The 27,700-nt window shown below is 46.3% G+C and overlaps 2 protein-coding genes across 3 annotated transcripts in view; one reads left to right on the top strand and one right to left on the bottom strand.

Annotated features, from left to right (window-relative positions):
- Nucleotides 1-27,700, bottom strand: part of LOC148814910 (B-cell receptor CD22-like) — a 65,213-nt gene that overhangs the window by 19,042 nt on the left and 18,471 nt on the right. The gene's annotated exons all lie outside the window — the stretch shown is intronic.
- On the top strand, nucleotides 8,504-27,329 carry LOC148814913 (B-cell receptor CD22-like). Of its 2 annotated transcripts, none has more exons than XM_088905200.1 (9): nucleotides 8,504-8,552; nucleotides 10,126-10,195; nucleotides 13,155-13,490; nucleotides 14,513-14,761; nucleotides 18,219-18,482; nucleotides 18,606-18,708; nucleotides 23,473-23,527; nucleotides 24,383-24,543; nucleotides 25,397-27,329. In XM_088905200.1, the coding sequence occupies exons 2-9, from the start codon at nucleotides 10,141-10,143 to the stop codon at nucleotides 25,470-25,472; spliced, it is 1,299 nt and encodes a 432-aa protein (XP_088761326.1). In that variant the 5' UTR covers nucleotides 8,504-8,552; nucleotides 10,126-10,140; the 3' UTR covers nucleotides 25,473-27,329. The 2 variants fall into 2 exon arrangements, with proteins under 2 accessions (XP_088761326.1, XP_088761324.1); XM_088905198.1 differs by having other exon boundaries at nucleotides 25,394-27,329.

The following is a 27,700-nucleotide window of genomic DNA, read 5'->3' as shown; positions in this document are numbered from 1 at the left end:
GGGAGAGATTTCTCTGTCACCAGCAATGTCTTTGAAAAGTGACGCAGATTTACCTGGAATCAGAACAAGGGCAGCAAGTAGCACACTGACTGTAGTCTGGACAGACATTTCTTCCACGTCAGTCTGTAACACAGGAGAGTAGAGAATATGTTAGTGGTTCTTTTGTTCATATAGTCATGTGAAACACATTCTGTGTGGAGTCTGCATGGTGTTTTGCATCTTGTTCATGAGCTTTGGTTTCCTCACAGCTTCCCAAAAAATCCTGGTTGGGCATATTCATGTCTTTGACACACTATTGCATGCCTGAGTGTGTGTTTATATGTCCTACGATGGACAGGTGTCCTACCCTAGTTGGAGTACTGAAATACCCCCATATGCATGTGTGTTCATGGGCCCTGCAATTTCAGTATTCATTTTTTTATCATACTGTATATATCATTATATATCCGTCTACCATAACATATAGAAGTTCAAGTAACAGTAGTCTGCCTTGAGTAACTACCATAACTACCTTAAACAACTGGCTTGGAAAATCAATTAAAAAAACAGAAATACTACAGAAATACAGGAATCTAAAAATCACAGTACAAAAAACAGAGGTGAAGATATTCGTTCGCGCCACAAATATGGGACGAACAGACCAGGATCAAGCAGAGCGGCTCCTGAGGGTCCCAGACAGAATACAGTCATCATTAACAGAACTTGTACGGCTACTGCTACTTTATTTATTTTATTACAAAATAATAATAATAATAATAGTAAACTTACATGCTTTCGAAATTCCGTTTTTGAAAAAACGTTCCAGCTAAAAGCAAAATGACAGAATTAACAAACTGGAGAAGAAAAGATACTTATTCGCGCCACGAATATGGGACGAACAGACCAGGATGAAGCGAAGCGGCTCCTGAGGGTCCCAGACAGGTGAGCGAGCCCGTGTCGTACCTGCAGGGTTGAAGGTGCTCGGTGCGGCGCCGGGAGGACAAGTCGCTGAGCCGCTGCTCACAGACTGACAGCAGAGACGCGGGTGAGGCTGATTGACAAGAGACTCATTTGAATAGTGGTTTAGATTTGCTTCAGCAGAGAAAGTTACCCTTTGTGTTCAGTGTTTTTTGGGTGGACTGGAACATGCCCGGGGGACTGGTAATGTGCGATAAACATGCCTTATAAGGGGCTGTTTATTTATTTTTTACTGGCAAGAAGACATATTATACTATCCTGGAAAGTTTTTATTTCCGTGTTCGGTATTTAAGTCGTGTGCAAATTTGTAGATATTGTTTTGGCACAGCTCTATAGTTTTTAAACTGTTTCTGTATTATTATTGTTCTGCGCTGATGTGTGCAGCTCTGATATTCTCAACAGCTCAAGCACACACGAGCCTTCTGGTGAATTTCCAACAGGATCTGACCTGACACACAGGTGTTAAGGCTTAATTTAGTCTAATATCCATTCTCAAGGTTTAATATACCTTGTGATAGAATTTATTTTAGGGGGTTGAGTTTTGCCTATTTACTGTTGAGAAACATTTCCTCCAGCCGGTTAAATATTACCATCCTTGTATCCCCTTTGATAATTTTCTATTTCCTTAACATTCTGTTTAAATTAATATTTTCTCTTGCATAATGGTCTTATTTCTGTATAACTAAATGGTAAATTATTTTGATTCCAGATGAAAGCTCTCCAATTTTAAAAAGATATTCTGGTCTGTGGGCTGTTTGTTTTTTGTAGTGTTATGAAGTGACACTACAGATACAATGGGTAACACCTAGATTGTGTCAACATTTCCCGTTTGCTGAAATGTAGGGGCCCAGATTCAATGATCAAAGCATTTGTAAAGTTTACCTTAGTTGACCTTAGTTAATTAAGTTCTGGGTAAATGATTAAGTGCCCAGCATTGATTAACAGTCCAGAAAGACACCAGGCCTAGGAAGCAAGTGGACAATAGAGGACACATCAAGAGGAGGACATGGGACAAGAGAGAGGACAAGAGTCCTTGTTCCAGATCACCCAGGAAGACTAAGTATTGTAACCTTGTTAAGAGAGCGTGCTATTTTGCAGTTTTTAGGGAACTCTAATTTCCTGTGCCAAGAATCCCTTGGTTAAAAACAGCCTCTTGGTTAGTGGATGTATTTAGCTGGGGTGGTCAACCAGAGCCCAGCCGGGAGAGAGTGCTGCAGAGTGGGCTAGAGAGGGCGCGCCCTGGACCGGGCCGAACAGTATGCCCCTGGAGGCCAGAACCGGTGCCGAGTCCCCAGTGAGCAGAGGGGAAGGGCCAGGGTCTGGAGCCGGGCGAGGCAGCGCGGGGAGCACCCCAGGCCAAGCGCTCCCCTGAAGCCCAGAGCCAGCGCCGGCCGGATCAACCCGGGAAGCAGACTGGGAGTATTGGGAAGGCAGGGACAGGAGGGACTCCGCTGGGACGCACTGGCAGGTGGGCCGGGGTGGACGGATCCGGAGTCGCCGAGGAGAAACTGACCAGGGCAGAGCAGCCGTTCAGCCGGTCAGCGAGGGCACGGCAACCTCCCCGCGGCGGACAGCATGTGACAGCTCTGGGCGCCCTGTACTGTGTCCAGACCTCTGCAGCCAGACTAGCTCACAACACATCCCCCTGATTCTAGTACTACTAGAGCTGATACCACTGCCACTACTGCTGTGATCATTACTGCTGCTTTACCATCACTGCTGCTACTACTTGTGTGATTACTGGAGCTCTTTGCAGATTTTTTAGATCAGTGCTTAGTTTGTTTCCTTACTTTCTTACTTTACCTTCAATTGCTTTAATTAAAGAATCAGACCCGTCATTGTGTCTTGGCGTGTATTTTTCTCTTTTTACAGTGAGTGCAGCCCCTTTACCTGTATTTTTTTTTCGTCCATGAAGTACGTCGGTCTCTGTCTTCCAGACGCCCCCAAGAGCACCTCAGTGTCCATCAGCCCCTCTGGTGAAATAGCAGAAGGTAGTTCTGTCACCCTGACCTGCAGCAGCTCCGCAAACCCTCTAGTGAAGAACTACACCTGGTTTAACATTATATAATGTAATTATATAAAGGACCCAACTACACCATCATTAACATCAGCTCTGCAGACAGTGGACAGTACTACTGTGAAGCACAGAATGAGATTGGAGCTCTGAACTCTACTGCTGTGAATCTCACTGTAGCAGGTAGAAATGACTTTTCTCTGTTAAAGTATTCTATCTCTGGGTCAGAAATTCTTGATCCTTATATTTTTAGATATCTTTCAGCTTTGTCTAGGGATCATTATTAGAAGTCATCTTGAAAAATTCAGATCTAAGACCAAAACATGCCTACCGAGTGTGATTTTACAGTGAGGTGAAAATATAATCACACACTATTGTTAATACAATACTAAATTACAATTCAGTCCTTCAGGGGCTCTAGTGTCTGCAGTCAGGGGTTAAAGGTCACTGTGAATCTTGGTTCATGAAGACAGGAACTGGCTCAGTTCAGGTACTAAGGATTACTGTCTTGTAAGTGATTCTTAATCATTTTGAAATGATTCAGTAGTTATTTCGGTAAGGCTAACCACAAACCACCCTGAGGATAAGTGAAGTTCCGAACTGAATTTAAACACAACCCACACCCTGGAGGATTCAACCACACAGAGAAGAAACAAACTTCTCTGAATCTCCTGTAGACCCACACAGCAGATATTCTTTCCACCCCGACAGCCTGGAGCGGCTCTCCACAGCTGCGTCCTGATGGCTCGCTCTGAAGAGCCTCTCCTGCTTTGTGAATGAACTCTCTCGCCGCCCAGGCGCGAGTCGAGCCTCCTCTTCTCCCTCTCCCAGCCTCGGAGGAAACCGGCTCTTGAGCTTTGCTGTTCGAAGAAGGGTGAAGAAATGTGGGTCCCCCTGCAGGTTCAGGTCTCCCCAGCTTGACACATGTGAGGGGAGTGGGGTACTGGTCAGAGACCAGTCCCAGTTCACTGTCCACAATCCCAATAACCAAAATACACAAATCACTCATGGTTGATAAACATACACAGCACATACATATTTAAAAGTACTTTATTAACTTATAACTACCAAATTGCAGTTTGAAATGTTAACAGTCTAAACCTGGGATATTCTGACCAATCTTTTTCCTCATTGAAAAATCAACATCCTAATTGAATAATCATTTTTTAATTGGAACATCTAATAGTGTTCTTAAGTTAAGTTAGAACCATACCTGGACCCTTCAATTAAATCTTAATTGAACATCCTAATTGACCTGTTGAAATTAAATCTTAATTGAACCCCCCTCCAAATAAATGCCAACAACCTAATCGAATCCTTGAATGACCACTTAGTTGAAACCCATATAGAATTAATGACTAATTGTTTTCAGCCCTGAGATTAAAGGCTATTTACTCAATTGCTGGTGACCCGGGATGTCCGCAAGTTTAAAAGCTGTGTCATCGGGGATGAGGGAAATTGGTTGAAGCTCTAGTCTCAGACAAAGGTAGCCGAGCTCAGAGATGAAGAACAGGGGGTGTTGGATGAGCTGGGGGTGAAGAGCCAGTGATTGAGATCACAGTCTCATCTCATCTGTACAATCTGGGATCGAATGGCCAGAGTAGGGGACTGAGAAACGCACAGACGCCCTCAGACCCCGAGAAACCCCTTCTCTGTCTGACCCCGCAGCCCGGCTGGACGTGACGGTGCTCTCTTCAGCTGCTGGTGTCCCGGCTGGGGCGACGCTCCTCACGGCGCTGGCAGTGTTTGCTGTCCGGAGGTCAACGGGCAAGATCTCGTGATTCTCGCCCACTTCTTCACGTCACCTCTGGCCACAGCTGTCAGATGAGAGACGCACTAAGTGGCGTCATCAAAAGGCAGGACGACAAACGCGCGTTATTGTTACTCTTGTTGTTGCAATAAAAAAAACAGTCCGAGAAAATGTGAAAGCGCATGAGACGGTGGTTTCGACACGTATCACTTCCAGGGAACTCTGAAGTGGTGGGAATAACCGCTGACGGCTGGAAGCGGACTTTAATCGTGACCCTGACCTGTCCTGTGTGCAGGAGATTGAAGGACGCACCGCGCAGCTCGCCTGAGACTCCGGGCGAACAAGTGACAGGTTTCCTCTCGCTCTGCTCCCCGGTGTGACTTTGTCTTGATCTCTTTTTTTTTTTAATGGTGGAGAAACTGTTCTTTCTTTCATTTACAATATCGAAATGCAGCGGGAGTTGCAAAGTGAGCGGGGTCAGCAGGTGTTCGAGCGCGAACTTGGCCAGTGCGCCGGACGCAGTGTCCGTCAGCCGCCGCTAGATGGCACCAGCACGAACCGGTCAGTAGTTCTGTGACGGTGAACGCAGCTCTATTAACCAACCAGCGCAGCAGATCTCGACACTGATGTCGCTGGATGACCATTCATCGTCGAATACATTTCAACAGACGGAGACATTTTCTTCTCTTCACCCAGCCAATATCAGGGGTGCCCCCTCTCCAAGCTTCCAAACAAAGGAAACCGAAAATTGACTTATTAATTCGGCAGCTCAGTTCAGAGTGAAGCACAACTCTGTACGGATCGAGCCTAGACTCCCTACCCGGACACGCACGCACGCACGCACGCACGCACGCACGCACACGGGAGTGCCATCACGCAGGCGTGTTGGTGCTGCTGTGGGAGACCCCAGGTAGGGTTGTGGAGGGGTGAGGAACCTCCTTGTTCGGAGTGGTGGGCAGAGGAGAAGATTCCCCAGGACAGATCAACATGGGGAATAGGACCTACATGTGATAATGTCCAGGAGAGGTGAAGAAGGGAATTCTTCTGTGCTCAGGATTTGAGACTTCTCTAGTCCAGAATATTAACATTGGTATATAAGAAGGCTGTCCAGTCCTGTTCCTGGGGATGTTCTGGGTCTCTTTAAGCAGCAGCAGCTGGGTGAAACTGTTATTCTGGGCCAGGTGAGATGGTGGCCTGCTGGTCTCACTTGTTCAGAGCTTAATTGGAGTGAAGACCCACAGCAACGCAACGCTCCGAAGCGTCCAGTGGGTGGCGCTGTTTGTCAAGTGAGGTGGAGAGAAGCTGTTCCCTGTTGCAGAACTGCTGGAAGGCCTCAGGGCCGCTGCTGCACAGTGCTGTGGATGGAGATCTGAGGATCAGGGAGGCACCCAAGGGAGAAAGCAGCATCCCAGACCCGAGCAGCGAGGTCTCAGCAGGGCGGGTGAGACAGAGGGGAAGCGAGCAACACGGGGGTCTCCACTGGCGGAAACGTTATCCACCAGGCCAGAGCGGCTGCGGTGCGCGTGGGCTTGTGCAGGGGGGGCGATGACTGAAACGCGGCCGTGGGCGGACCGGGGTCTCCGTCTCCACCGGGGCGCGGAGCCTCTCTCGCGCCAAGAGCGTCACCTCCCAGTCGGGCGAGAGCGGGCGTGAAGTACAGTAAGTGCTGTTAGACCTGTGCAGCTGGCTGGCCAAAACAGTGTAAAACACACCTCATGAAAACTGTTTGCCCCCCTTAAGGTTGCACGTGTCTAGAGGAACCCCCGAACCCCAACTGCGCAAAGGTCACTTCAGACCGCACCAAGGGAGGAGGGCCGAGCCTGCTGCAGCGTGGGCTCCAGGCGCTGGAGCAGTGGCGGTCTGGGGCAGAGCTCTCGGGCCGAGCGGTCTGGGAAAAGCTTCCCTCTGCTTCCTTTGTCTCCATGGCATCCCGGCTCTCCACGCTCGAGGGTGGCTCCTCTCTTTGACTTCCTCTCGGCGGCTCACTTCTGGCGGATCTGCTCTTCCCTGTGTGTCGCCGAGCTCCCACTGCCACGTCCAGCAGGGACTCGGGCGTGTCATGGAATATCGCCCGCGAGTGGATCAGTGCCGGGCGCCGCGGTCACGCAGGGATGTTCCGCCAGGGGGCGCCAGTCAGCTTACTCGTGCGCTGTTCCTACCAGCGGTGCAGGACGGAGCGAGCGCCTGCTTCCTCTGGGCTGTGGTGTCTGCTGGTGTGTGAGGCGGAAAGGGCCAGTGTGACGGTGAAGCGCGCTGGCTGAAGAGAGCTGTGAAAAACAGCAAAATGCCACAGAGATTCCGAAGCAATGGCGTGTGATGTTTTTGCTGCTTTGGCGACACGTTCTCCTCTCGCTTGTCTCTCATTGTGATCCCTGTCGGGCTCGGCTTTGGCCCAGTCCGGAGCGACACTACTGCGCAATGATCAGGCCAGCAGTGCGCTGGGCTCCTTTCCGCCCTGTCAAACCCGGCGCGTAATCTCTTATGTATTTTAAGATGCACTGATACGAATCACCAGTGACTACTAACACAGCTGTACTGTAAGAGACACTGCTTTACGTAAAGAGATGTAGGAGCATGCAACAAACTATCCAGACAGGTCGCTGAAGCCGATACTCCGGCGTGTTTCAAGAAGAAGCTGAACCAGATCCTCAGATCGATATAACTGTTATTTATGAGCTTCCAATAGGGTTAGACGGGCCGTATGGTCTCCCCTAGTTTGTGACTTTTCATCTGTATCTACAGTATGTGCAAACTGAGCCGGAACCAAAGACCCAGACTTCGCAATTCAAACCCCCGCGCGGCGGGTGCCGGTCCGAACTCGCACGCGCTGCGCTCGGTCCCCGAGTCGCCGGTTTCGGGGCTCCTGCGCGTGAGCTGCCTGCGTCGCGATCCAGTATGAAGCAGAAAATTAAAAGCAAATGACAGAAAATTGAAGGAAATGAGGTCAAACCTCTTGATCTCCAAGCTGTGTCTACGGTCCTCTCTGAAATTCACCAGGAGACGCGAGCACGCCTGGGATTGTGAGGCAGAAACTTTACTTCAGATACAGAGAAAAATCACATCATCTCTTTCTGGGGGGGAAATACATCTTCTTCAATGCCCACAGCTACCTCATCAGTTTGCTGGGGTTTATTATTTTAAGAACCAGCAGACCGGAATATCCTGTCAAGAGCTGACAGCACTGAGCCGCTACTAAAAGGGCTGACCAAACAAGTGTACGGTATAGAAGTCAACCGAGCCCGCAGGAAAGAATCTGATTTTTAAACTGAAGGTTTTGGAGATTTGAAATAATGTTAGGGGATACAAGGATGACGGTATTCCACTTACTGCAGAAAAATAGATTTTTACAAATCAAACCGAAAAAGAACACACGTTCTATTACGTTTAGTACGCTCAGTGTTTAGTAACATACTAAATATCCCAATTGAATGTGAAAAACAATATCAAAAAAGGTATTTTTCTAAAATCTGATAATAAAATGTACTTTGAAAGCTATGGAGTTTTGTTAGAATTCCTAGAAATTTGCACACGACTACACGGACATAAAAAAAACTTTCCAAAACATTCTAACACACCTACTTGCAGGAAATAAACAAATAATAAGCAGATTTATTCCATATAAGGCGAGTTTATTAACCCCTGGGCATTATTCCCCCCTCCCGTGAAAAACACTGAACACAGTGGTAACCAGCTCTGCCGAATCAAGTCTGAAGCTCTATTCAAATGAGTCTCCTGTGAATCAGCCTCACCCGCGTCTCTGCTCTCAGTCTGTGAGCAGCGGCTCAGCGACTCGTCCTCCCGGCGCCGCACCGAGCACCTTCAACCCTGCAGGTACGACACGGGCTCGCTCACCTGTCTGGGACCCTCAGGAGCCGCTTCGCTTCATCCTGGTCTGTTCGTCCCATATTCGTGCTAAATGAGTATCTTCACCTCTTTCTTTATGCTGTGACTTTGCCATTAGCGGAATGTAGTTCTGCTTTTTTATTTTGCAATAGAATTTCCAAAGCATGAAATCTATTATAAGCTACTATTACTACAACTTCTATTAATGATGACTGCAACAGCCTGATGCGAGTGAAAGGGATCGTTTTTGCACGTAGACTATATGTTAGCATTGATAAACTAATGTGATGAGCAAGATTGCTGATCGGTTTAGTACGGGCGCCCCGGCGGGTGAAGTTTCAGCTGTGGTTGAAACTGCAGGGTATCGCGCTAGCGCCTCGGGCTGCAGACTCCGGTCGCGCGCGACAGATCGCGCAGGTTCCGAACCCGTCACGAGCGACACGACCACCGATCTGCAGACCGAAAGGGGTTATGGGTTAAAAACACCTGCCTAGCCCTTATTGCACGAGCAGTCATTTCTCATGATAAATGTGCTGGCCGTTTTGAGAATCACTGGCGTACAGTATCTACATGTAGACGGATGTTACTGGTTGTGTAAATCGATTAGACAGACTCATAAATAACCCCCCAATAACATTTTAACAGTAATAAAAATATAAAGGGTTTTAACTGTAGTTATACATTTGTAATTGTAATATTTAGTTTGCACAGGAATTTTTAAGAATGAAACTTGGTTTGCAATATGTGCAGAAAAAATATACTCTCATGCTCCTTATTAACAGTTAATTTGCAATTAATCATATAAGTGTTAATGTAATTAATATTGTATCAGAATTAGGTGGATGCAGTAATTTACAGTTATTAAGTATTAATTCCTGTTGAATAGCATGCAACAGAACATTCTATACTATAAACGCTCACTAACAGCGGGTTTATCAAGGTTGTAGCAGTGATTAGTACCTTTTCTCAGAAATAATTGCTTATCCTGTACTTTTTATGTATCATATGCATAAGGCATACAGTATATAAGATGTGTATTTACCATTAATAAGATGTTTTCTGTTACAGACAGTTAAGACAAGCTTCTATAATACACATCACATTACTACTCATTTCACATACTTCACGTGCTCATTCGAGGTTGAGGTTGAGTTCATTACTCTTCTTATCCCCCACTCATCCTTCATCACACAGCCTCCTCTTCCTGGGAGGGGCTGCAGGAGCTCAGGGTGCAAAACAGGACTCTGTCCTGGGTAGGACGCCTGTCCATCGCAGGACATAGGACTCCTCCCTGGGTAGGATGCCTGTCCATCGCAGGACATAGGACTCCTCCCTGGGTAGGATGCCTGTCCATTGCAGGACATATACACACACACTAAACTGCATACAGATGTATCAGAGACTTCAATTCGCACAGCCAGCATGTTTTGGGGAGAAGGAGAGGAAATCAGAACCCCTGAAGACAACATGAGAATTCATGCAGACTCCACACAGAATGTGTTTCACATGACTATATGAACAAAAGAACCACTAACATATTCTCTACTCTCCTGTGTTACAGACTGGCGTGGAAGAAATGTCTGTCCAGACTGCAGTCAGTGTGCTACTTGCTGCCCTTGTTCTGATTCCAGGTAAATCTGCGTCACTTTTCAAAGACATCGCTGGTGACAGAGAAATCCCTCCCATTGCAGAGCAGTGTGGTCCACCCTGCAGTTTTACTGGGAGCTGCAGGGCTGTTAGATCAGTCACACTGATGAAGCAGACAGTTAGGGAGATTAATACTGAGCTCACTTCACACGCCTGTCAGTGGACATGTGCTTAGAGAGGAGGTAACAGGTCCGATTCTTCCAGCAGTGAGTGTTGCTCACAGAGGGACCTGCAGCTGGTAAGACCTGTAACAGATCAGACAGCTGGATAACAGGAACCTGGTTCATGTCCTCATCACCCTGCTTCCCTGTGTTCACTGTGCAGCAGTTCCTTCTGCTTCAAGCTGGCTGAAAACACAGAACTGTCACCTTCTCATGAAACTCTTATTGTAACAATGCACAGTGACGTTTAGAGAGACACTGAAATTGTGCTGAATTGCAGAAACTTGAAGAAACTCCACAGGTGGTGTGATCCCTGCAAAATTTGCAAGGTGAGCTTTTATTCGTCATGGTGTGGAAATAGCTCTCTGCAGGCACTCAGAAATGTAACAGTGACTGTCGGAGTGGAACAAGCTTCCTATCTATTCTGTTGAAGCTGCTACCCTGTAGAAAAGGCTGGACGACGTCACAGACAGTCAGCACTGAGCAGATAAATGAGGAAGTTCTTATGTTCTTCTTGTAGTCCTTTCTGTTATTTGTGTTGTATCCCCACTGCCTCACAACTCTGTGCTTTCGATCTGGGGTGCAGAGATCCTGTCTAACAGGAAGGCGGCAGGCAATGACATACTGTACATCAGCCCTGCTGACTGAAACACAGTTTTCAGTGAGGCCCCTCAGTTCGGCACAAGCAGCTCTTTCACTTTTGTACAAATGCTGCTCATCAAAATGCTCTCTTGACTCTGTAGCAGCAACTCAGGACAGAAGATCCTCTTTTCTGCCTTCTTCTCTGTGCTTATTGACTTGGTGGTAAACCCTGCAGTTCTCGCTGTGTGGCAAGGGTTAACACACACTGTGAGAGAGAAACACTTCCCCTGCACGGTCCCTAAAGAGCTTGAGACAGACGGTGGCATCCTGCCCTCAGACTGTGAAAACACTCTCATCTTTCATCCTGAAAGATTCAAGCTACTCTTCCTGGTAGGAAAACAGATTTGATTTGATATTGAATGCTTGAGCTTGTTTAATGTTAATAGTTTATCCTTAATACTGTTAATGACTACTTTAGGGGTCTACACTTCAGGTAGTCCTATAGGTCACCAGTTTCCAAAGTATTGGCAACACCTTTAAGATATTGATGAATCATGTAAGTTGTCTGTTTAATTAAGAGAAGTCTGGTGCTTGATGGGTGAAGAGCACTTAAACTTTGTCCCCAAATCACAGTTGCACATTGTATCTGATTAGGTGCTTAATTGTTCACAATAAAATAGTTTCAGATCTTCAGAATCTGGTGAGCTAGTGGTGACCCATAAAACCTTCAGGATGGGGCTCCCCAGATGTGGGGATCCCTGGTGTACTGTGCAGCAGCGCTCACTCATGACCGCTACAGTATTCTCTACTGCTCTGCTGCATGCTGCGTGTTGGTGCTGACTCGAGGTCCTCAGACCACTGCTGGTTTTGGTTGGATTGGATTCTGCCTGAGCTGAACAGCTCCTGTTTGTAATGAAACAAGACTGCTGACGGTGATGGGAATCACATCATATCCTACACCTCTGAGATGTGGCTCTTTCTGCCGCAGATCAGGGGCAGGAAGTCACTCTTACAGCCATCGTCCTCTGACACATGTTCATGCGCTGCAGTACGACTCTGGGGTACAGAGCGCAGTGTGTGAACCAGGGATCCTCAGCTGCGCTCCTGCGCTCCTGCGCTCCTGCGCTCCCACACGCCTGCTGGGTTTCGTTCCATCTGAACATCCAAGGGGCAGGAAGTGACTGTGAAAGCACACCAGGAATCTGTGACAGAAACAGGCCGTCTGGGTCTGAGGAATCTCCCTTCTCCAGCACTGAGGGGATTGGAAGTCAGGCTGGAGTGTAGACAACAGCTTCCTCTCTGTGGAGTTGTGATTTACTCCCTGCCCTATTAATTCCTGAATTTAAGAGGCTTCCATCTGTGTGCCTTTGTTCTCACTGAAGAAGTCTGGCCTAAGAATGAAACACTTAAGGTCATCTAATGACAGACTCTAATTCAGGGGTCTGGAGCAGAATCCCAGCCTGTCCTCAGATTGGCCAGCCTATTCCTGTTTACTGTGCCCAGCTATATTGAAGCAGATGGGTTAGATCACTGTTTCACAATCTACATTAAACAATTAATTGAACTAATTGATTGATTTTTAACTGTTTCCTGCACTCAGAACATAGGCAATTTCCTTTCTGTGTGTCCTTTCCACAACATAATGAGCGAAACTGTTTCAGAATAGTTTATAATTGTTGTCCCCTACAGCTCTCCAGAGAGAAACTGTTTTTGTTGCTGTGAAGACACTCCTGTTATACTGTAGCTCTTCTTAGTGCTGCCTGCGCCCTGTGGTTCAACTCAGCCAAGTCAGCAGCTGGCCCAGAGTTCAGGCTGATTTCTATCCTCCTTCTTCTGTTTAAAGGCTGAAACAGAATTCAAACTAGAAAATGACACTAGACAAATGAATGGTCTGATGAGCCAAACTCACCAAGTTCAGTCTGAATGGAAACCGTAAGACACAGGGTTACCCCACGACTAGGAAACACTGTGGTAGAAGTTGCTCTCATGACAATGAAATGAAAATGTTCTTCACAGGACTGTGGCAACATCGCTGATTGTCAGTGTGTTGTGTGTTAAATGTACAGTTATTTGCACTGTGCTCTGCCCTGTGTATTTACTGTGACAGCAGTCAGACAGCCCAGCTCCTGTCCTGTCAGACTCTCACCCTCCCTGCAGCTCCAGGTCCTCACCAGCAGGGCTGTGTGTGTCTCTCTTGCAGGTGTCCTGAGTCAGAACTGGGGGGTGTGGTACAACCCTGGGAATATCTGTGCACTGCAGGGGTCGACGGTGGTCATGGGGTGCAACTACAGCTACCCCAGTGATAACACTGTGACACAAACATTCTGGATGGACAAAGATGACTCATACAATCCCACAGACCTGTCCGCTGTGCCTCAGTATGTGAACCGTACAGAATACCTGGGGAATAAGGTGAACAACTGCACCCTCAGACTGAGGAACCTGACAACAAGTGACAGCACAACTTACTGGTTTAGGTTTATAACAAATACGAATAAATGGACAGGAAAACCAGGAGTGCCACTCTCAGTCACAGGTACAGTAGAGACTCTCTTCATGCTTGATACGTTCTTCACTAACTGCACATGTTGACATTAAAGTAAACAGAAGAAGACCCGAAGAAGGCTCCACGGCCGAAACGTTATGTTTTCTTTCTTCTCTTTTCAGCATGGAATAAACCTGTTACTTGTTCCTTTAAAGTAAAAATACTGTTACAACAGCACAATTGCACTGTGGGACTGTGCACTTTTTCATACAGACATTTACCTTAATATCAGTCCATAACTCAGCTGAGGTTAAAATGTCAAAGCTGTTTTTTAAAACAGCAAGTGCATCTACAGAGTGTCAGAAACATATTCAAACTCAATTCATATATTTAGAAATACATACCACTGCATTCACCCTGGAAGTGTTTGACTTCCCTGCTCTACAACTTGACATGCTGGTGAAAAATACTGAGCTTTAAAACAAACTCACAATTTCACAGTGTTACTATTAGCAAGATGACAGAAAATGACTGATTTAACAGGTTACATCACCTTGTTCTCAGGGCTCAATGAGCCCTCTCACTGCTGGGCAGATCTAGTGTCTACACAGCAGTCAAGGTCACACTACTGTATGTTTTAATAGAAGGAAGAAGACGGATTTATGATCCTGATTAAATGTTTTTGTTAATTTGGTTAATTGATCAGTCATGCGTAATCGTGGTGCTCTCTAGAGCCTGTTACACTAAACTACATCCTTGTAGGTTTTTTACTGAAATGAGATTTCTTTGTGTAGATTATCTGAACCTCTTATTGCAGGTTAACCAAAAGCTGCTGCTCTGTTACTTGTTATATTTTTTCCCAAATTCTAAAACTAGAATTTCATTTAAAGGTACATTATACCTTTACATTATAAGAAAAGGTAAATATCCATGCAACTCTAAAGATCATCAGTGCGTATCTCAGTCCTGCAGTGCACTCGAGGGAAGTGATCATATACAGGGTCGCTGTAACACTGATCACTGGGAGAGCTGAGCTTAACTTGGTAATTTAATTCTGTTTCATTCTCTCGCAGGTCTGCAGGTGCAGATTAACCCCAGCACAGTAACAGAGGGGCAGACTGTGACCCTGACCTGTAAGACCAGCTGCATTCTGAGTGACCCCACTTTCACCTGGTACAGGAACGGTCTCCTCCTCCCTGCACAGACCCCCTCCAGCCCCCTGACCTTTAACCCTGTCAGCTACAAGCATGATGGGAACTACTCCTGCACTGCAAGAGGCTACGACAACCTGCCCTCCCCTGCGGTCACGCTCAGTGTCAGATGTGAGTATGATCCTGGTGGTTTATTGGATCAGGAGTGTTGGGACAGAAGCTCTCTCTGGAGTTAGTCCTTAAGGGCAGCAGTCCAGCAGTTTCTCAGAGCTCTCCTCAGACCATCACCTGTAGTGATAGACTACAGGGCTTGAACTAGTACAAGGCTGATGCTGGATCATTAGTTTTATGAAGCAATTAGAGGGCAGTCAGGGTGGAGTGAGTCCCAGATGACTCTCTAGTTCTTTGCTCACTGTGAGAGGTCGGTAGAGTCAAGCTATGTATCCAAGAATTCTCACCATGCTTTTGTTCTCAGGTCAATGTGCTTTGACTGGGCTTCAGAGCAGCAGGATCACATCGGGGAAAAAAGTCTGGGATTTGTCCTAGAAATTGTGCTCGATCCCACTTGCCCTACAGTTTGCCGATAGTCAATAATGAGGTTCAGCTGTTTTGATTGATCTGATCAGTGGGATCAGGACGGCATGGTGTCGCTGTGGTCAGCATTGCTGCCTTGCAGCACTAGGGCTCTGGGATCAATTCCAGACCCAGGTTGCTGTCTGCGTTAAGTGTATGTGTTTTACCCATGTTCGTGTGGGGTTTCCTCTAGGTGCTCCAGTGTCAATAAACCAACCATAGGCTTCTGCTGAAATTATATATAAATGTGTTTCAGTTTAGAGGTGGCATGCGTCTCCTGTCCTGTGTAAAAGTCCGGGAGATCTGGGTCCAGTTGGCGACAGTAAATGAGTGTAGAGACTAGTGAACTTGAGTTCTTCTTCCCTGACAGGTGGAAACATGCCCCGCCCCCTCCCAGTTCTCAGAAGCACAGCTAATTTGCCTGCTGCTGAACAATACTCATGGCTCAAGCCAGAAGGACAAATAGATTTTCTGGATCTAAATGCTGCTGAGAGGGAAGTTATGCAAATGAGAGAAACCACAATGACATTTGGTGGAAAGAACAAAATAATACAAGAATACCATTCTTTTTTCTGCAAGAATGAACAGATGATGCACACTGTTTTTCAAATTAAAAAAGAAAATATTAATGATGAAAAGGGTAGAATTTATATTAATTATGGTATGATATCACCACAGGTATATAGTTTGGCCTCTGCTGATTGACAAAATGTTTAAATGTTTTAAAATACAGCAAATATATATAAAATGTATAATGACAAATAGTCATTATACTGCACCATACATGAAATAGAAGAGTCTAGAGCCCTGTGACTGGGCTGTGTCAGTGTACTGGGCTCCACAGGGACTAGAAGAGTCTAGAGCCCTGTGACTGGACTGTGTCAGTGTGCTGGACTTCACAGGGACTATAACAATACAGAGAACTGTGACTGGGCTTTGTCTATGAACTCCACACTTAACTTCCCTTAATTCTCCAAAAGTTTACTCCAAAAGGTTGTACTGTTTTCAAGGAGCTCTTCAGGAAGATGTAAATCTGAGGGGCTTTTCTCTACAACTACCCAGAGAAGAGTTCCAGACTTGCCCCCTAGCACTGTCGCACACACAAGGTTGCACCCTGAACCTTCACTGTGCAAATCTGTACACATGTGAAACACTTCCTCCTGCTCGTTCCTCTTTTCACACTCCCTCTGGTTAGCTGGTGCTCAGAGCAACAGAACCCCTGTCCTGCCACAGGACAGCACTAATATGATATTACCCAGAGACCATTGCAGTTGGCGGTTTCCTGTCCCCAGTAGACTCCTTCCAGAGTCTGCTAACTAATCTGCTAGAGCATCATGTACAACATGCTCTGAGCCAGCTGTCACGTCTACCTTCAAATTTGCATATTTGCCTTAAACGAGGATCTGAATGTGTTTTCCCCTCGACACAGGTTTCCTGCAATGCTTTACTGCAGTTTTCAACACTTCAGTCTGCTTTTATCACTGAGCTTTACTGCATTTTACTGTGCTTTAGCATGATCTCTCTGTGCTTTACATCACTGCTGTGCTTTACTCTGTCCACGATGTCAGTCCTGGGTTTAACACTCCCCTGTGCAGCCCTGAGCTGGATTCAGATCACCAGCGCTGTGCTGTACTGCTGCTGCACTGAAACCACAGGCCTGGTCTGAGAAGAAACCCACTGCAGGGCCGTTTCCCACACTGCAGACTGAATGAGCTAAGAGAGACGTAAACTCAGATAAACAGCTCCAATATCTGCCTCTTCTCTTTTTATAGTTTCAGACCTTTTACATTTAGTGTGTGAATTTCTGTACTGTTATCTTATTTTTCTATCATATATGAAGATGAGCAGGAAAGTTTCTAGCTTGATATCACAAAAGAAGATTATGATAGAGATCTTTGCTAATGCACTTGTTTTAGTTCACACAGGGACATATTTAATCTGCCAAGTCACTGTATTTTAGATTTCACTTGTTGTCATTCTTTTGGACATAGAATATTGAAAATACCGTGTGTGTTTAATAGCTCAATCCAGATGCGACAGATCACCGTTCGTTCTTGAATCTCCTTTGGTTCCTCGTTGTCATGGCTTGGACCGACCTGCACCCTGCGGCTGCTAGACTGGACAGGGACACCTCTCAATCAGACTGACAAGTTTCCAGTCCAGATCTCACTCAGTCTGTCAGGTTCCTTATTGAAGACACTGCAAGCCGCTGTGTCATTTGAGCTCCCAGCACTCGCCTCACGTCTGGCTAGTGAATCTATACGTATGTTTGTTCCCTAACTGGCGACGCGCCAGCAGAGAATTCTCTCTTTGTCATATCTCCAGATTGTCAGTCCTCTCCCTGCTGGTCATATCTGTATTTTTTCCTTTGATTTATTTTCTACAGCGCCGGCTTGCCAGCCTCACCCCTCTGTTTGTTTTGGCTGGGAGTCTTGCTTTTCCTAAACAGTTTTTCAAAAGCAAAATTCTCCCTTCCACCTGCCTGCATCAGCTCTCTCTGAATTCACTGTCCTAGCCATTCACCACTTCAATCGAGAAATCTTGAACAGCGCTGTGAGAGCTGCGCTTGGACATAGACCAGTCATTGCTCCTCAGCTCAGAGCAGCAGCTGCAGCATTACGCTAATACCATGGAAAAGAGGACCTACTCCCCTGAAGCCTATGTGTTGTATCAGGATGGAGGTTTTACAGTCCATTGCTGCTCAAGCTGCTGATCTTCAGGGCAGGGCTCAGAGATTTTTAAGACATCTCAGCCTTCTCTTTGGCTATTGATTAGATAACAGTGAGAAAACACTGATTGTGAGAAAGAGTGCCGGGGGGTTGCTTTGATAATCGCACAGGGCCCTGAAACTCATTCCTGAAGCTTCATGGTTTGTGTTACAGTGATATGCTTCCTCAGTTTTAACATTGAGACATTCAGAGATGGATGGACGAAGGCAAACACTGATGATGATAGAAAAAAACACACTTTATTTTACGTTTCTGGTCTTTTTGTCAAATTAAAGGCAGATTACATTGTGATTGAAAATCTAAAGTCAAATCTGATTTTTTTCCAGATGCCCCCAAGAACACCTCAGTGTCCATCAGCCCCTCTGGTGAAATAGCAGAAGGCAGTTCTGTCACCCTGACCTGCAGCAGCTCTGCAAACCCTCCAGTGAAGAACTACAGCTGGTTTAAGATCAGTGGAACTGGTCCATTATATAAAGGACCCAACTACACCATCATTAACATCAGCTCTGCAGACAGTGGACAGTACTACTGTGAAGCACAGAATGAGATTGGAGCTCTGAACTCTACTGCTGTGACTCTCACTGTAAAACGTAGGATATATTTTCCATGCTGTGATGGTCTGCTTTGGCATTGTCTCTGGTCTCGTGTCACTAGGCTGCTGGATTTAGGGCTGCAGAATGATTGTGTGTAACCTTTGACCTCTGTCCATTTAGGATCTCAAAAGAACCTGGTTGCTTGGTGGGTGGCAGCAGCTGTGGTTGCCATCGTCGTGGTTGTGGTCGTGGTCGTGGTCACGGTCATGGTTCTCCTGAGCAGGTATGTCTCTGAGCACCTGTTCCTGCACCAGCAGGTCCTCTCTTTCTGCTGCACACAGTATGGCGATGAGCCCTTGTCTGCCAGGGGGGTGCCTTGTGGCTCTCAGTTTGGGTTTGACTGGGTCACCTCCTCAGCTGACTGAGCTGGGGATTCCAGAAAATATCAGGGCCCGGGTAACAGAGTACCCCAGAGCATATGGTTGGACAGGAGAGCATTAGCTGGACAGGAGTCTTTCTCAGCCCCCGATGGCGGCTCCTGCGACTTCTCTGGGCAGTGAGGTCAGCAAGAGTTGCGTTGCTGCTCCAGTTGACACCACGGCCCCTGTTGGGCAGCTGGTAGAATCTGTGAAGGAGCAGGTGAATGGCCTTGACTGGTGGGCGGGGCTGAGGAGCACATGAGCTCCTCCCCCATCCCCCGGTGGGCGGGGCTACTTGCCCTTTCATGGGCACTACAGAAGCAGCATTCCAATCAGTTGTTACGGCCACTGTCTTGAGAGACTACTGGAAGAATTGTGTTAATGACACATCTGTAACTTCTCCTTTCCCGAAGCACAGAAGGTACTGGGAACAATCAGGCCCGGGGAACTGATGTATTTGAAGTGATTCCAGTAACCTGTAGCACTTCCGTTGCCTCTTCTGTTCCAATCGTAATTAATATTGAACGTCCTCTGACTTCTGCCTAAACGATGTTGTATATTTCTTTCTTGATCACTGCCTGAGCAAAATATTCAGTTGAATACATTAGCCACTTCCCTTTAATCGTCAGGAGGCTTCCCATTATCATCCCTGTGACACATTACTTCATCCTTTTCTATTCTTTTGCTGCTGTAATACTGAACAAATTACATATTTTTACTGTATTTATTGTAGCCTCCATTTGCTACCATCCTTCATGTTCTGACTCATTCTTTCATAGCCTGCTTTCCAGAAACTGTAAGCCTTAGGTGTCAACTCCACCAGTCCAATTCCAACATTTACTTCAAAAGCACAGTCCTCTCACTTTGCTTTTCCTTTACTCGATACTCAAGGTTATTTGAAAAGACTACACCAATACAGACACTCCCTCCAGCAGCTGTTTTGACACACTGAGTAAGAAAGCAGTCACTACCTATGTCTACTATTTCAGTTTCTGCTGCTGAGTTTCCTAATAGAAAGCCTTTCCCATTCTCTGTGAGGCAAATTCAACTCTCCCACTAATACCACATCTTCCTTTACATGTGTTCACAATATCATTAGATAAGGTGGAAATATGATGAAGTATGAATTAGGTGATCTGTGGCACGCTCTCAACATGATGTCTGGTGAATGGTTTTATAACTCGATAGTTCTGCCATCTTCACTTTATCAAAAGTTTGTGCCTGTGCTTGAATGCTATTTTCCTGTACAGTGCTACACCTCATCCCTCTTCTATCTTTCCTGTCTCTCTGGAACACCGTGTGTCCATTAATAGGTGCCTACTAATGCAATAGCTTTATTCAGCCCATCTGGTCTGTTTGGGTAGTTTGTAACTAATTAATCCCAGTATCCCGTCCAAATGTTTCTTGAAAGAATTCTGGTTACAGTCCTCTGCAGCACAGCTGGGTCGCATGTTCCAATCTCCAACACATTTGTGATTGTGTTTGAGTGGCCCATGTGAACCCAGTAGAAAATGTGTGTTGAAAATGAATCAACAATCCCCAACTAACCTGACAGAGCTTGAGCACTTTTGCCCAGAGGAATGCGTGCACATTGCACCATCCCAGTGTGCACAGCTGTTAGAGACTCATTCAAAAAGACTCAGAGCTGAAATGGCTACCAGAGGTCCTTCCACCAAGTATGGACTCGGGGGTGAATACTTTAATTTTTGAGTTTGCAGCTTTTCTGTCATTCTTGCTGTGTAACATCTTTCCATAATAGTGTTCAGTTTGAGCCGTCATGTTTTGATTGAAAATATTCAGTTCTAAAGACTATGCTCACATCATTGGCCATTCATGTTGGATGAGGGTGAAGGCTTTGGCCAGGTGCTGCACTGTGACACCTCCTCCCTGTTGAGATTTCAGGGAACGTATCTCCATGCTGTGGGATCTGTCTCTTTCTTCCATGACACGGTGTTCTCTGAGTATCTGCAGCTCATACACACATTCTCAGGACTGTGAGAATACACACCTTGAACTGACCTCACAGCTCGGCCAGCACCTGGCAGATGACATTTACTGCAGACAATTACAGGCAGCAAAAACAGGAACTATGAGTATCAAATGACATTAAATAATGTTGACTTTGAAGAAACTACATGAAAAAGACTAATGCATTTATGTTGACACATCACTTCCATTTTCCAGTGTACAAGCAGTGTAAAAGCAATGTCCTGTACTGGCAGGCTTTAGGGACTGAATTGGTTTACTCTCAAACTGAGAAGACTTGCAGAGAACCTGATTCAAGTGTTAAAAATCCTCAAAAGGCCCTGACAAAACTCATGAACTACTTTAGAATTAACAGTGACTATGTGGAAGTGCCCTTTAAAACCGAGGCAGGAGGCAATCCTTTATGCAGAGGGTGGTGGGGGTGTGGAACAAGCTGCCAGCCATGTTGTTGAAGCTGATACCCTGGATTCTTTCAAGAAACGGCTGGATGAGATCCTGGGATCAATTAGAGAATAACTCTACTATGCTGTAGCAACAAGGCTTGTTAATAAGACAGAATTAAGCGTTGGTATGCTCCTAAAGGAGGCCCCATCTCACCCTCCATCTCTGTGGTGCAGCCACAGAGAAAGAATTCATGCAGGCTGAGTTAAGATGTTTTCTTTTGATAAGAAGCAAGCTCCCAGACGGGGATGCAATTAGCTAAGCCTGGCTATCATGATCAATGGTCATCCATTGGCGCCTATCAGTCTGGGGAGTGCTGAATGGACATCTGGACTGCATTCCTAAGTGTCAAGAGTAAGTGACTTATATCTCACCTTGACCAACCAATCAGGGACTGGCAGGGCGTGGTAATACCACGTGGGTCTCCAATGCCCGCCAAACTCTCAACCAATCAGCACACATCTGGGTCCTGATCAAAAAGGGAGCGCAAGCTCAGTTCTGGGCTCTCCTTGGCCATTTTCGCGCATCCTCAGAGACAATCACGTGACAACTGCTGTTGTCTGCAAAAGGACTTGGACTTTGTTCTAAGTGCGAGGCCGAGGATCCCGTACTCAGAATTCTACCAACGTGAATGCTCCGCTTGATCAACGGCAGCCTACAGTTGGACCCTCGTCGACAACCTGAATAGCTTATTCAGAAGCAGCGCTGGACCGGGAACGAACCAGCTTCTTCCCAGGCAAAAGAGTGACTTGTGAAGACTCGCGGTCACACTCTGTGCATAGAGACTTTCTACTAGCCAGCCGGACTGCTGGTAGATCCCCTCGGAGCAACGACTGCCCTGCGCGCCGCAGTCAGAGTCCTCCGCCCGTCCTACTCCGAGCTGCACCTCGACTGGTTGGCCGGTAGCCAGAGGACGCCGACACAACGCCCATTGGACAACCGCTGGAACAGAGGCTGCAACAGAGCCTGTCAGCTGGTTTGGTGTTCGTGCCGGGAAATTCCAAATCCAAACACAGTGGATAAGTAAACCCCATGTTCTACATTGCGTCTCGAGAATTTAATTGTACCTCAACACAAGTTGTTATCAATTTAATTCATGAGTAATATATTTACTTCCGAGTTTAGAGTAACAGTGGGTAATAACACTGATTAGCGATTTGGTAACCGAACGATATATATTGACATATATTCTCTGTTGTGTATCTCTTTGTGTTTGCATCTCTTCGAGATTATATACCTTGTATATTGATAACCCTCACAGTAAGGTCTGCCGCTCGTATCCAGGCAGACTAGTATATGTTTGGTGCACAGTTTATATCAATAAATGTATCTCGTGTATTGAACCCGTGTGTGTGCGTTGTTAGTTGTTCTGACGATTGATTTTCTAAAAGCCCCAACGAACAACCTCGTGATTACTGCTACAATTGATAATTGTCTCAGTAAACCCATCAAACCACTACAAGGCTAAATGGGTTGAATGGCTCCTCTTGTTTGCAGACTTGTTCATCTATTTATACTGTACATCTCCTGTTATACACTACACACATAGTGGCTGTTGTTTGTAATTTTCACAATCTAGCATTTGGTGGTTCCTCATTTGGTTATAAACCTCAACCACGATGTTTGTAATGTATGTCTACAACCACTGTTTTTTTAATATCTGGTTGGACAGCTGGTCTCAGACACCAACATATGTGGCGCATTTCCCTCTGGAACACAAATTCCAGAGCAACGCCCCATTATGGTGACTGGGGGCACTGTGCTGTCCTTCAGGTGAGATGTGAAACTGAGGCCCTGCCAGCTTGGTTATTGAAGATCCCAGGATTGATTGTAAAATTAACCACAGTGTTCAGGCTGTGCAATGGGGCTGCTGGTGCAGAATGGCTGCTGTGTGTCGCCCAGGTGGGGCCGCTGGTGCAGAATGATCACTTGTCTCCCAGGTGGGGCTGCTGGTGCAGAATGATCACTTGTCTCCCAGGTGGGGCTACACTTCAGTGGGGGATGAAGCAGGCTTCCTTCTGTATGTAAAGCACTATGGGATCATTAGAAATAATCGATATAAATGCAAATTAATGTTTTAGCATGTGGATCAACAGACGTGCCTTGCCAGAGTTTTGCAAATATAATAAACCATGCACGCAATGACATGGATGGACTATCGTCTCTCAATTCAGATGGTCTCCATTGTTTCTTCTTTGCAGGAAGAAGACTTTCCGGTCAAAGAGGGAGGATGACAGCGTAGAGATGGACCAACAGGTAAAGTGAAACCTATTCCCTTGTCTTCAATCACGGGTTCCCTAATCCTGGTCTTGCAGATCCATATCTGCAGGTGTTTCTTCCACCTGAGCATGCAAGTAAGTCGTTTAATTCTTTAATGGACTTAATCAAATGGGCAACCTAAACACTTTTTTTTCATTGTGTTCGGTTTGGTAACATGTAGGTTTGATTTTAAACTATAGTGTTTCGTAAGTAACCTAAAATCTCCAAAATCGTAGAAGAAAATGATATTGCAGAGGTTCTCATCAAGCAACACGGTGGTTCAATTAAGGATCAATTTAAGTCAAGAGCTCAGCTGCAATGAAACCCAGGTCGAGGTCCCCAGGACCGGGACTGGGAGCCCCTGTCTTGTGCATCCAGGATGCTTCTGAATGGTTACTGGAGTCTGAGGTGTCTGCCTGTCAAATCAGTAGAAGCCAAATGATGGGCCTGGGTTTTCACAGTCTTTTTGAGAAGAACAGACCACGAGCTTGTATTTGTTGCTGCTACAAATCAGGTCATGTCAGGACGGTGTCTCCTGGAAAATCTCAGGAGCTTCAGGCCTTGCAAGCCAGCTTGAGCTCTTTAGTTATTGGAATTAATGCAGAAGTTCTCCCAGTGAGACAAACAGGAACGTATTTATTTCAATACATTTGTCCCAGCACTGATCACCTAAGACACACAATTAATTCCACCTTCCAACATCCGTTGGCCCATTGAGCTTAAATTCAATTATCCAATTAGTGAGCAATTAAACCAATGAAGCAACCAAGAGTAAGTGAAACAAGTCGGGAACGGTGACCCTCTGGGTGTGGCTGAGACCTCAGCTCTTCCCTCTTTCTTTCTCCTCCCCAGGACAAAATCAACACCGTGTACGCCAATGTGACACCCGCCCAGGGCCACGCCCCCCCAGCAGAGGAGGGGGACAAGGAGGACAAGGGGAACGCGGACGATGATGAGGTTCACTACGCCACCTTCAACTTCCCGGCCGCCGCCACCGCCAGCTCTTCTGAAAGGTGATCCCCCCCTTCTCCGCTCATCCACACACCCCACCCTGAGCGCACCCCAGAATCCTGCCAGGGCTCGGGGAAAGCAGGGACCCCCTGCATCTAGACAGTGGCCTTCAGAGCTGAGCCAGAGCTGGGTATGGTCAGGAACTGTTTCAATTGGCAGCGAAACATCTGCAAGCCTGCAGCAAACCCGCAGGTCACCTGAGCGGACTTCTGACTCCCTAGATTTGTTTGCCTGCCTGTGCCATTGGAGTTTTAAATTCCAGCCTTTGAACTATAAGATGAAGATCGGCTATGATGAGAATTCCCACATCACTGCCCATTACTGTGACACTGTGCTGTAGGAGATGTTGTCCTTTCACTGAAATGTTAAACCAAGCTCCTGACTATGTGGCCATGAAAGATCCCATTCCACAGATCACTAGAGTAGAGGTATTAACTCCAGCTCAGTACTGGGGTGGAACCTGGTTACTGTAGTCCATTTGGTGGACCAGTAGGGAGTGCTCTTACCCTGGACCCATTATGGTGGCTGGGGTCACTGTGTTGTGTGATCAGGGGTGCTGGGATGACTACTTGACCAGTAGAGTTCCCATGGCTGTGCATAAGTGTAAGGGTGTTAACCCTTGTGTCCCAGAACAATTCCACTCTGGATCTACACAGTCCAATGTCCCTAAATTCGCTCTTAACGTAATTGGTAGTCCCCCCCTCCCCCGACCTGCTGTGCATAATGTTTCCCAGGTGGGGCTGCACTTCAGTGAGCGATGAGGTGGGTCCCCTCCTGCATGTAATGTGCTCTAGTGGAGAACCCCTCCATAAGTGCCAAGCATTGTTATTAACTGGGGCTGCTCTTTTGCAGCAGGACGCCGGCAGAAACAGAGGGCGATGCTTCAGTGATCTACAGCTGTGTGGGGAAGCCGGGCGAACGCAGGCCGTGAGCACTGGCGCCTTCTGCAGGCAGGGTCCCCCTTGAGCAGCCGGACAGGGTAAAAAAGATGATCTGTGCTGGCGAGCGGTGGTCATGCTGCCCTGTCCAACCACAGACCGGCCGGCCTGGGCTTCTACCACCATGAGAGACTTTGGAAGCGCAGGGCAAGCTCACCAGCCCCCTGTGCCAAATACCCTAGCGTTGAAGCACTGTCAGATCCCAATGCCCCCACTGTAGCACCTCCAGAAACAAACAGAGTCAGCTGTTGATTCTGTGGACACTGCAACATTTTTGGCAATACACCGGCTCCTGCAAAGACTGGACGCAATCCAACAGAGAGAAGTGCAGTTCCCTGCAACTACACCTGTTGCAAAAAACAGCTTCTCTTTCTCTACGGATTCTCTCAATGAAGTGGCTTGCATGTGCAACGTGCACAAAACACGCAAGGAAACATACAAGCCCACTGTATGTCTCCTTTGTTTTTAACTCATGAGTGTTTTTTGGAGTGCTTTTGCTTTTGTGGTGTAATTTGGTCCCGTGCCTGGTTTAATGTTGTTGTTTTTTCTGTTGTGTGCGCAGTATCGCTCATGCTTTCGGATTGATTATTTTATCGATAGGCAAATAAGTCCGACATTGACCCTCAAGCAAGAGCAGGATACACACGGATGTTACCACTTGCACAGATCTTTCATTGTGTTGTTTGGTTTCAGTTTTCTCTTCTTGTGGTCTGAGTTCGAATTTGTTTCAGGCATTCTTAATAGTAAAATCAGTGATTACCACAAAGTAGCCAAATGAAAGGACATCTTGTTATGGCAGCAGCGTTATCACCTGGTAACCTGATCAAGTCAGATATCAGAAGCTGAGCAAGGCTGGGACTGGTCAGTTCTGGGTTGGGAGGCCTCCAGGAAAGCATGTAAATGCAGCAAGTGATGTTGTTAGAGCACTATGGGGTGCGCTTCCCTCAAGACCGGAATTTCTATACTAATTCTCCAGTGTGGTGAAGGGGGACACTGTAACCTAATGCGTCACCCTTCAATTGAGAAGTAAAAATGAAGTCCTCTCTACTTGCATGTTAAAGACCCCAGGGTAGTTCTTAAGTATAGGGAGTTAATCACAGTGCACTGGATAATCTCTGGGCTGTACAGTCTGTCCTTCCTCACGTCCCCCATTACTTCACCTGGTGCAGCAGTTTCTCTCGGCTCCCCTTCATCTGACTGCAGTGGGGCCTCTTGTGCGAGTGACCACTGTGTGTCTCCCATGTGGGGCCTCTTGTGCGAGTGACCACTGTGTGTCTCCCAGCTGGGGCCTCTTGTGCGAGTGACCACTGTGTGTCTCCCAGCTGGGGCTGCTGGTGCAGAATGTGTGTCTTCTGTTTCGTGTTTTTAAAGGTCATATGAATGCAGGAGAATTTTTACAGCAATTGATATGACTGCACTGGAATGTCCTCATTTATTCCAAAAGGGTGCTGTAAATATAAGGGGTTTATTCTTGATGACTCTGTAGATGACAAGCTGCAGCATTAACAATGAAAAGATGTGCTTGCTCAGTTTAAACACCACGTCTCTGGGTGGGAACATGTGGCTGTGGTTAATTAAAGCGCCTGGAGCAGCTGGAGCAGCAGTAAACCAGAGAGCGTGTCCTGAAAGCAGTGCCGAAGCAACAGCTGGAGGACAATCACACGGCACTCGAACCTGTGCGTGTTGAGGGAGGAACTGAAACTGAGCTCAAGCTATGAATTCATTAGGAGAGGCAGGGGACTAAGTGGAAAAAAATCTTTCCACCCCAGAAATGCAAGTGTCCAATGAGAACTGTATTGTAGTTTTTTGTTTTTGTTTTTGATGTATCAAAATTTGGAATGACTTTACTGTTAATATAAAACCTAGTGGGTTTTTTTATTCAATGACTCCTTTCACATTCAATAGCATAATTCAGCAGGCTTGTCCCTTTTAGGATATTTACTGTAGACTTCAGACGCACAGAGAAAATGGAATTATAATCTAAGAGGATTTTCATTCTATTTAAATGTATTAATGATCTAACACATTAATACACAATTTACACATCTGTTTTTAACATGTAATGCAACAAGATTCCTGCAACACAATGGCTCATTGGCTAACTGACCGATCAAGAAATCAAGTGATTAAAATGCTTAAAAATAATCATGCTTAAAAAAGTGATCCAGGATTGTGACATTTTAGGGATTTTAAATGTGATCTTTTTAAACAACTAAGTTTG

The sequence above is a fragment of the Atractosteus spatula genome, chromosome 25 (genome assembly GCF_055471065.1).
Source record: "Atractosteus spatula isolate fAtrSpa1 chromosome 25, fAtrSpa1.hap1, whole genome shotgun sequence".
Lineage (NCBI taxonomy): Eukaryota > Metazoa > Chordata > Actinopteri > Semionotiformes > Lepisosteidae > Atractosteus > Atractosteus spatula.
This window is presented reverse-complemented; position numbering and strand designations above follow the sequence as displayed.